Below are 10,739 nucleotides of genomic sequence, written 5' to 3'. Positions count from 1 at the left end.
AGGTGGTGTTCACATGCTATAAAAAATCTAAAATAAAAACATATGCAGAAATCTGTTCATAACATTATTTTCATGGTGTGGCGTCGCCTTGACAAATGAAGGACATTCTGAAATTATTCATGTTTCACATGAAAGTAGAAAAAATTGCTTACCGTAGTTTTTGGATTACTTCATCTAAGCTCTAATGTGTCTGATAATAATAGTCGCAGGCAAAACTTTTCTCAATTTCTTATTCTAAAAACGTATCCAGGCTAAATTTTCAGTGTCAGTTTATATTCACGGAAGCTAAACCCATTTATACGGCAGGAAGAGCCAATTTCCAAGCGAATCAACATGAAAAACTGCATTAACAATTACTGGACGGCTTGGCTCACCTCCAAGGAATATTCAATACTCATATTCCGACCATAAACATGATTTAGTAGCTTGTACAAAGAACGGTCTAAGCACGTCGTCAAACATTATGCGTAAGCCGTCAAAACTATATTAAAATCCGCGCCAAAAATTCAAAAGTTATTTCACATGACGTGTTCCTGTGACTGGGCCAAAACAGTCAACACTTTCCCTCACAGTTGCTTTAGTAACGTAAGCAAAAGCAACGTGTAATAAATTAGATATTAATCACACCTCAAGGTAAACAAAGCATGAATAATCTCCAAAGCTCGAAAATGAGCAACATCGGATTCGTTATGCCAGCTTTCGGCGCATTCTTCTGGCCCCACGACGTCCTAATCGCCTAAATTACGTATTTTATTATTTGTTTGCGAAAAATTTAATAACAGGTAAATATTTACACTGAAGTTCGTTTATGTGATAAATGATTTAAAACTGCGCTTATTTTTGGAGCGCTTTCGAGTGGGTTAGTTCGTCTGACAACGTGACAACGTCGCGATTCTTTCGGCGTGGACGAAGCACAAAGCTCGCCAAGAGTCTTTTGGGTATATCATAATTCACAAGTTTACGTGTGCGATAAAATATTTAACGCGATCACTCATAACACAGTCATAATTTTAATTTTGGACTTCGGAGCTGATTTATGGATGGATTTATTGTGCGTTCAGGTGGAGATCGGAGCGAATATCGATTATTTTGGGATTGCCTTGTTATCACCTGTTTTGATATTTTTTCTCGGGGTTGTTTGTTATTGTCGGGTTAGAGGAGGCGACGCCACTGGTCGTGTTCAAATTAGCGGATTAGAAATTTCGAGAATTTTTGTTAACACGTTTGTGAAGAGATTCAGCTATGTTTAAATCTATTCATTTTTAATTAAGGTAATTTGTTTTAAAATTAATGATACTGTTAAAAATTACTGCTGTTTCGAGATGAATCATCAGTCTAGAAGTTCGTAAAAATTAAGCGAAAAAATAATCAGTTCTCGCCGATATTTACCTCAGCTTGTCACTAATGTATTAATAATCCGACAAATTTTTTTTAAGTTAATATTTTAATGTGTTTAAGGACAAATGGGCTACGCAAAATTATGACATCCAAAAATAATTTACACCAATTAGAAGATTAATAGTAGTAATAAAGCAAATTTTTATATTTAACAATCAGAAAGGTTGAATCCTTAAACTCATAATGTCTCTTCTCTAAGGTTGTAATAATAACTTACTCGATTTATTTCAATTTTTGATTTTAGTTTGCTTTTGAATGCATTATAAGGAAACAGAAACATATATTAAAACACTATTCTAAACAGTTTTAATTTTAGAGAAGTTACGTTTGGCAAAAGCCTTTCACATGAGAAGTTTCATGTTTATGTGGCAGGGAACAATTTATGCTTTCTATTACTTGTGCTATTGCTTTTTCCAAACAGTTATTGCCGGAGTACGCCAAGGTTCTGTCTTGGGGCCTCTTTTGTTTCTGATTTATCTTGTTAGTTCGTCTCAAAACTGTGTGTTACGAGATACGATAATCAGCAATACGTTTTAGTAGCAGAAATAAGATCGTAGAGATGAAGGTGAGAGCAGGGCCAGAAATTGGTAGCGATGATTTCCTGGTAGTAAATGAGAAAGAAATTAGAAGAAGATGATAGTAGAAAAGAAATGCAGGGAACAGTTGATTTTGAGAAGATAGCATGGCGAAAACCTGAAAAAAGCAATTAAAAGGAGCAAATAAACACTAGAAAAACGTAAGATATGAAAAAGCTATAAAAGGACTAAAACAAATACTAAATAAAACGTGGGTAGAAGAACAAACCCCAAAGGACTGAAGACTATTCTTCGTAATGCTATTACGTAAATAAAAAAGGAGATAAATATGAATATGTAGTAACTATAGACGAATAACACAACAAGCGTAACAATTAAAACAAACAAAAAAAATTTGGATCAAAGAATAAGAGTAATAGTGGAAAATCCAAGAACAATAATCACAAAGCGGGTTTATAAAAGGAACGAGTATAGAAATTCACATATTTACTCTGAAAATAATACTAGAGAAAAATTGTCAAGGAAATAAGATATTCTTAAGATTCCTTGACTTAGAAAAAGCTTTCGATTAAATCCTCAGAAAGAGATGGATTATAAAACCCATTCATTTTACAGCTAAAATTTATTTTCTATTGAGCAGAGTTACTTATGTAGGTACACTATTTTTTATTACTACATATCTATGTGACAGGTACAAAAAAAGTAAGTGAAAAATGCTTTGACTTTGAGGTAATTTGAAAGAATCTCGAGGACCACTTATGTCTTGTTTTTGAAGTAGTTTCAAAGAATCTGGGGGACACTTTTGTATTTCTTTTTTGAAGTAGTTTGTATGAATATCAGGTATACCTTTTGTTTTGTTTTTGAAATAGTTTGAAAGAATCTCGGGGATTCCTTGTCTTGTTATTGAAGTAGTTTGAAAGAATCTCGGGGACAAGTTTTGTTTTGTTTTTGAAGTAGTTTGAAAGAATCTCGGGGACCACTTTTGTTTTGTTTTTGAAGTAATTTGAAATTATCTCGCGGATCACTTTTGTTTTTTTTTGAAGTGGTTTGAAAGAATCTTGGGGATCATTTGTGCCTGGTTTTTGAAGTAATTTGAAAGAATCTCGAGGACCATTTACGTTTTGTTTTTAAAGTAGTTTGAAAGAATCTCGGGGATCCCTTGTGTTTTTTTTAGAAGTAGTTTGAAAGAATCTCGGGATCCCTTGTCTTGTTTTTGAAGTAATTTGAAAGTATTTCGTGGATCACTTTTATTTACCATTTTTGAAGTAGTTTGAAAGAATCTTTGGGAACTCTTGTGCCTGGTTTTTGAAGTAGTTTGAAGGAATCTCAAGGGCTCGTCTTGTTTTGTTGTTGAAGCAGTTGGAAAGAATCTCGGGGATCCTGTTTGTTTTGTGTTTGAAGTAGTTTGAATGAATTTCGGGGATCTCTTATCTAGTTTTTGAAGTAAATTGAAAGTATCTCGGAAACCCCTTGTGCCTGGTTTTTAAGGTAGTTTGAGGGATCTCGGGGATCCCTCGTCTTGTTTTTGAAGTAATTTGAAAGTATCTCGGGGATCACTTCTGTTTTTTATGTAGTTAGAAAGAATCTCGGAGATCTCTTGTGTCTGGTTTTTGAAGTAATTTGAAAGAATCTGGAGGACCACTTGCGTTCCGTTTTTGAAGCAGTTTGAAAGAATCTCGAGCAGCCTTTGTGCCTGGTTTTCGAAGTAGTTTGAAGACCACTTCTGTTTTGTTTTTAAAGTAGTTTGGAAGATTCTCTGGGATCCTTTGTCTTGTTTTTGAAGTAATCTGAAATAATCTCGAGGATCTCTTGTGCCTGGTTTTTGAAGCAGTTTGAAGGAATCTTGATGATCCCTGGTCTTGTTTTTGAAGTAATCTGAATGCATTTCGAGGACCACTTGCGTTTTTTTTTTAATAGTGTGAAAGAAACTCACAGATCACTATTGTATTTTTTTTAAGTAGTTTTAAAGAATCTCGGGGCCCCTTGTACCTGGTTTTTGAAGTAGTTTGAAGGAATCTCGAGGACTCGTTTTGTTTTGTTTTTGAAATACTTCGAAGGAATTTGCTTTTTCTTTTAAGTAGTGTGAAAGAATCTCACGGATTACTTTTGTGTGTTTTTTTTAATTGGTTTGTAGAAATTTCGGGAACTCCATTTGTTTTGTTGTTGAAGTAGTGCGAAAGAATCTTGATGATCCCTTCTCTTGTTTTTGCAGTAATCTGAAAGAATAATCTGGACGATCATTTGTATTTTGTTTTTGAAGTAGTTGGAAAGAAGAAACTCCGAAAACCTTTATGTTTGGTTTTTAAAGTAGCTTGGAAGAATCTCGGGGACCCCTTGTGTCTGGTTTCCGAAGTAGTTTGAAAGAATCTCGGAAAGGCCTTGTGCTTGGTTTTTGAAGTAGTTTGAAGGATCTCGGGGATCCTTGTTTTGTTTTTGAAGTAGTTTGCAAGAATCTTGATGATCCTGTTTGTTTTGTTTTGTGTTTGAAGTAGTTTGAATGAATCTCGGGTAAGTTTTTTGTTTTATTTTTTAAGTAATTTGAAAATATCGCGTGGATCATTTTTGTTTTTTTTTTAAATTGCTTGAAGAAATATTGGGCATTCCCTTTGTTTTGTTTTTGAAGTAATTCGAAAGAATCTTGATGATCCCTTCTCTGGTTTTTGAAGTAATCTGAAAGAATATTGAAGACTTTTGTATTTTGTTTTTGAAGTAGTCCGAAAGAAAAAACTCGGAGATGCTTTATGTTTTGTTTCTAAAGTAGTTTGGAACAATCTCGGGGACCCCTTGTGTCTGGTTTCCGAAGTAGTTTGAAAGAATTTCGGAAAGCCCTTGTGCCTGGTTTTTAAGGTAGTTTGAAGAATCTCGGGGATCAATTGTCTTGTTTTGGAAGTAATTTGAAAGAATCTGGAGGACTACTTGCGTTTCGTTTTTGAAGCAGTTTGAAAGAATCTCGATCATCTTTTGCGCCTGGTTTTCGAAGTAGAAGACGACTCTTGTTTTGTTTTTAAAGTAGTTTGGAAGATTCTCTGGGATCCCTTGTTTTGTTTTTGAAGTAATCTGAAATAATCTTGTACCTGTTTTTGATGTAAGTTTGAAGGAATCTCGAGGACTCCTTTTGTTTTGTTGTTGAAGTAGTTCGAAAGAATCTTGAGGATCCCTTCTCTTGTTTTTGAAATAATCTGAAAGAATAATCTCGACGTATTTTGTTTTTGAAGTAGTTGGAAAGAAGAAACTCGGAAATCTTTTGTGTTTGGTTTTTAAAGTAGTTTGGAAGGATGTCGGGGACACCTTGTGTATAGTTTCCGAAGTAGAAAGAATCTCGGAAAGGCCTTGTGTCTGGTTTTTGAAGTAGTTTAAATGATCTCGGGAACCCTTGTTGTTTTGTTTTTGAAATAGTTTGCAAGAATCTCGAGGATTACTTGCGTTTCGTTTTTGAAGTACTTAGTTCGAAAGAATCTTAATGATTCCTTGTGTGGTTTTTGAAGTAGTTTTAAAGAATCTCGGAGTCCCGTTATCAGGGGCGTATGGGACCCGTTGAACCATAGCGGGAAACATTGGGAGCGGGGCCTGAAAGGCCGAAATTTTACTTCATTAATAAGTATATAAAATTAATAACTCCTGAAAAATTTTCGATTTCCAGATGATCCCCCCTCAGTGTAATGTACATAGTTTTTTCTATTTTCTGTTGGCCGTGGTACATAATATTTGTGATATATAAGATAAGGATATATTTAAATGGCTAATTTCATATTTTGTAGACGTTTCATATCCTTAAAAATATAAAAATCTGTTGCATGTGCACTCTCCTAGTTTGTCTATCTCTTACTCTAAAGTTGTGGCCCAATGTTAGGATTACTCTGTACGAATTTACCGATTTACTCGAAGTGTCTCCGTTTATCGATAAGAAAAATGTGACGACGATATTTTTCTAAATGACATGTGCAAAATAATATGCTTTCATGCTTGTGGTTGTATTAACTCATATTTACTTTTGCCTTTACACGTTGACTCTATACAGCAAACTTTTTCAGTTCATTTCAAAACCATAAAATACATTGTTATGAAATTTGTTACATGTTCTAAATCGTTAATATGGCAAACCGTTAATCAAAGTGGACCTGTAGTGCGGGTTCTGGCTCACTTTTTGGTAAACAAATTTGAATTCATGCGCATACATGATGGAATAATTTCAGACACCGTAGGCTACTTCGAGGGAACACGAGTCTGCGCAAAACAGGAGTCAGAAGACGCGCATGCGCATAAATTCATATTTTCGCGCCAAAAACTTGTTTACCCTTTCCAAAACATTGATGACGTTGCAAAGGATTGCTAAGTAAATTTCTCAGCAGATACATTCGTCTTATTTGAATTTACCTTGCAGAGATTACGTTACAAAATAAGACTTCCAGAATGTCAATAATATTTCTACGTAAATAAATAATAATCTTTAGTTTACAGACAAGGTATTGTGATTTAAATTTTCATTATGTTGACTGGAGTACCCGAACGATTACCGATACTTAATGTATATTTAATTATTATTAAAAGTTGTTTACTTTTGAAAGTCTCTTCGCTGCAACTAGTAACCTATCATATTTAATTATAATTAGTGCCTTGAGTTCGACTAGTTTGGGTAGACGTTTCAACCATGAGGTGCTTCTGGATTTTATTGGTTACCCAATTTTCAATTTCGGCTCAAGAAATTGAAAATATATTTGTGCACAGTAACAGCTTATTTAGTGCAAGCGTATACAAGGTACGACTAAACTACTTATAATAAATCTTTAATATCGTTAATCACTAACATTTTTCGTTTACAATTCCAGGAAATGCTAAGGTTCACGGAAGAGAACTTTCTCGTAAGTCCTTTTTCTGCTCAAGTTATCTTAGCTTTAGCCCAATTAGGCGCTAAAAATGAAACCGCCGAAGAACTCAGAATTTCCTTGCAACTTCCCGAACACAACAAAATTGAAGAAGGGTTTAAAAACCTGCTTTCTAATTTTGCAGCTCACGAACAATTTTATTCTTTATCTACCGCGAACAAGGTATACATTCAGAAGGACTTTCCTATCAAAGACGAATTCAGAGCAATTGCAACCAACTACTTCAACTCCGCTACGGAAAACATCGATTTCGCTAAGAAAACTGAAGCGTCTAAAATTATAAATGAATGGGTCGAACGACAAACTGAAAATAAAATACGCGATTTAATCACTCCAGAAATGCTGAGTGCGAATACTGCTTTAATTCTCGTCAACGCTATATATTTTCAAGCAAAATGGTTGACTCAGTTTTTTGCCACTGCCACTAGCAAAAATAATTTTTTTCTCAAAGCAGGAAAAACGGTCGAAGTGGACATAATGAACGAAGATGCAACTCTGTACAAATATTTTGACAATATTGAACTGGATGCCAAGTTCTTGGAGATACCTTTTCGGGATAAGGAAGTATCGATGACTTTTGTCTTGCCGAATGAAGTAGAAGGTTTGGAGAAACTAGAGAATCAGATAAACAAAGTTTTTGAACCACAGAATTTTGAGTACTATTTTGTTAACGTCTCAATTCCTAAGTTCAAAATTGAAAGTACGGTGGATTTTAAAACAATATTGCAAAATGTGGGTATGGGTTGATACGTTGCGTATTTCTTACGGCAGTTTAATTTTAGTTGGGTGTAAAGAAAGCTTTCACAGATGGAGCGGCAGATTTTAGTGGAATTAGTGATCGAGCGCTGGTGATTAGCGACGTTCTTCAAAAAACGTTCATAGATGTTAGCGAGCAGGGGGTGGAGGCTGCGGCTTCAACTGAGATTCGTATAATTATAAATATTTTTGGTTTTACGATTAATTATAAATCAAAATTACTTTCAGGTTTTCTGACATATAGCGGAAGGGCTGAACCTACTAAAAGTTTCCACGCAGATCATCCGTTTATTTATTTTATAAAAGTTAGAGGTGTGATACTTTTTGCTGGACGAGTGACAATGCCTACGTATTAATAAATTTATTCAAATAAGTTTTTTTATGAAATATATATATTAGCTACGATTTTTTTCGTCTTCATATATCTTCCCAAGCCACTCATCATTTTTTTTCATTCTTTTTTCGTCCTTTGCTATGACTATCAGGTCGTCAACATACCCCAGACACCACACTTTTTCTCGTCTCACCACAAACCCCGGTTCTGCTTTTCTGAACATTTCTTCAATATCTCTTATAAAAGAAGCAAACAGGCTGGGGTTAGTGGACAGCCGTGTCTTACTCCCTTACATGATTGTATCTATTCTTATCTTTCGTTCCATTTCCGCAGAGATTTCTTCCATAGGTACTAATAATTGTTCACATTCTCTCCCTATCTACAGTATCGAACGCTGCCTTGAAGGCCACAAACATTGCTCATCCATATGTTTCAATTGCTACTCCGTCCCTCAGACGCTATATCTGTCTTGTTATTTTTTCCCTACTGATTCCTTCTTTCCTCTTGGTTGGACATATTGAGCTTTAATTTTGACTGTTTCTAGCATTTCCATAAAATGTTTTCTCTATTTTTCAATCTTGATGTCTGCTGTCTTTTCTTCAGGAGCGGATCTCAAAATTAGTTTAGCAAGTTCCATGCCCCCCCCCTGATCACGGCACTCCGAGAGAAAGCTCTCAAAATCTTTCTTATTACATAGTTAAAAAAAACAAAATACCGAGATTCTTTCAAGTTACTTCAAAAACAAAACAGAGGATCTCCGAGATTCTTAGAAAATACTTCAAAAACCAGACACTTGAGGACCCCAAGAATTTTCAAACTACTTTAAAAACAAAAACAAAGTAGTATCCGAGATTCTTTCAAACTACTTCAAAAACAAAACAAAAAACGTGTACGGAATTCTTTTAAATTATTTTAAAAAAAGAGGCACTAGGAAACCCCAAGATTCTTTCAAATTGCTTCAAAAACAAGACAAGGGATTTCCGAAATTCTTTCAAACTACTTCAAAAACAAAACAAAAGATGTATCCGAGATTCTCTCAAACTACTTCAATAACCAGATACCGCAGGTCCCCAAGAATCTTTCAAACTACTGCAAAAAAAAATGGTATCAGAGATTTTTTCAAGCTACTTCAAAAACCAAACACTAGGGGTCCACGAAATACTTTCAAACCACTTCAAAAACAAAACAAGAGAGGTATCGAAGATTCCTTCAAGCCACTTCAAAAACCAGACACTTGAGGTCCCCAAGATTCTTCAAAACTACTTTAAAAACAAAACCAAAGTGGTATCCGAGATTCCCTCAAACTACTTCAAAAAATAGAAAACATGGGTTCCCGAGATTCTTCCAAACTACTTTAAAAACAAAGCAAAAATATTATCAGATATTATTTCAAACTATTTCATAAACAAGACAAGGAATTTTCGAAATTCTTTCAAACTACTTCAAAAACAAAGCAAAAAAGATGTACGAGATTCTTTTAAACTATTTTAAAAAACAGGCACTAGGAAACTCCAAAATTCTTTCAAGCTACTGCAAAAACAAAAAAGTGGTATCCGAGATTTTTTCAAGCTACTTTAAAAATCAAACACCAGGGGTCCACGAAATTCTTTCAAACTACTTCAAAAACAAATTAAGAGAGGTATCGGAGATTCTTTCAAGCTACTTCAAAAACCAGACACATGCGGTCCCCAATATTCTTTCAAACTATTTCAAAAAACAGAAGACATGGGTCCCCGAGATCTTTCCAAACTACTTTAAAAACAAAACAAAAATGTTATCAGACATTATTTCAAACTATTTCATAAACAAGACGAGGTATTTCCGAAATTCTTTCAAACTACTTCAAAAACAAAACAAAAGAGGTGTATGAGATTCTTTTAAACTGTTTTAAAAAACAGACACTAGGAAACCTCAAGATTCTGTCTAATTACTTTAAAAACAAAACAAAAGGATTATCAGAGATTCTTTCAAACTACTTCAATAACCAAATACCGCAGGTCCACAAGAATCTTTCAAACTACTACAAAAGCAAAAAAAATAAGTATCTGAGATTTTTTCAAGCTACTTCAAAAACCATACACTTGGGGTCCCCGAGATTCTTTTAAACCACTTCAAAAACCAAACAAAATAGATATCGGAGATTCTTTCAAACTACTTCAAAAAACAGACAAGTGTCCCCGAGATTCTTTCAAACTACTTAAAAAAAACACAAATGGTCTCCGGGAATCTACCAAATTTCTCCAAAAACAAAACAAAAGAAGTGTAACTAATTTTAAAAACAGGCATCAGAGAACCCCAAGATTCTTTCGAACTACTTTACAAAGATAAATTAAAGGTTCCCGAGATTCTTTCAAACTACTTCAAAAACAAAAGAAAAGAGGTATACGAGATTCTCTCAAACTACTTCAAAAACAAAACAACAGGTGTCCCCGAGATTCTTATAAACTACTTCAATAACCAGATACTGCAGGTTCCCAATAATCTTTCAAACTACTACAAAAACAAAAAAAAATGGTATCCGAGGTTTTTTCAAGCTACTTTAAAAACCAAACACCAGGGGTCCACGAAATTCTTTCAAACTACTTCAAAAACAAAACAAAAGAGGTGTACGTGATTCTTTTAAACTATTTAAAAAACAGGGACTAGGAAACCGCAATATTATTTCTAGCTACTTCAAAAACAAAACAAAAGGGTTATCAGAGATTTCTTCAAACTACTTCAATAACCCGATACCACAGGTCTACAAAACTCTGTCAATCTACTACAAAAACCATACATCAGAGGTCCCCGAGATTCTTTTAAACCACTTCAAAAATAAAACAAAAGAGATAT

The 10,739-nt window shown here is 34.4% G+C and overlaps 1 protein-coding gene across 4 annotated transcripts; it reads left to right on the top strand.

Moving 5' to 3' along the window:
* Window positions 1-2,549: 2,549 nt before the first annotated feature.
* On the top strand, window positions 2,550-7,978 carry LOC135123060 (antichymotrypsin-2-like). 4 transcript variants are annotated; one of them, XM_064047558.1, is made up of 4 exons: window positions 2,550-2,584; window positions 6,137-6,690; window positions 6,761-7,549; window positions 7,600-7,978. In XM_064047558.1, exons 2-4 carry the CDS (start codon window positions 6,583-6,585, stop codon window positions 7,927-7,929), a joined length of 1,227 nt encoding a protein of 408 aa, XP_063903628.1. In that variant the 5' UTR covers window positions 2,550-2,584; window positions 6,137-6,582; the 3' UTR covers window positions 7,930-7,978. The 4 variants fall into 4 exon arrangements, with proteins under 4 accessions (XP_063903628.1, XP_063903627.1, XP_063903629.1 ...); XM_064047557.1 differs by lacking the exon at window positions 2,550-2,584 and adding an exon at window positions 4,619-6,081; XM_064047559.1 differs by lacking the exon at window positions 2,550-2,584 and having other exon boundaries at window positions 4,619-6,690; window positions 7,600-7,744; window positions 7,802-7,978.
* Window positions 7,979-10,739: the final 2,761 nt, after the last annotated feature.

This window comes from Zophobas morio, unplaced genomic scaffold (assembly GCF_036711695.1).
Source record: "Zophobas morio isolate AGI-343-1 ecotype UQ-CSIRO unplaced genomic scaffold, CSIRO_AGI_Zmor_V1 ptg000006l, whole genome shotgun sequence".
Classification (NCBI taxonomy): Eukaryota; Metazoa; Arthropoda; class Insecta; order Coleoptera; family Tenebrionidae; genus Zophobas; species Zophobas morio.
The sequence above is the reverse complement of the archived record's forward strand: the minus strand, read 5'-3'. Positions and strand labels throughout refer to the sequence as shown.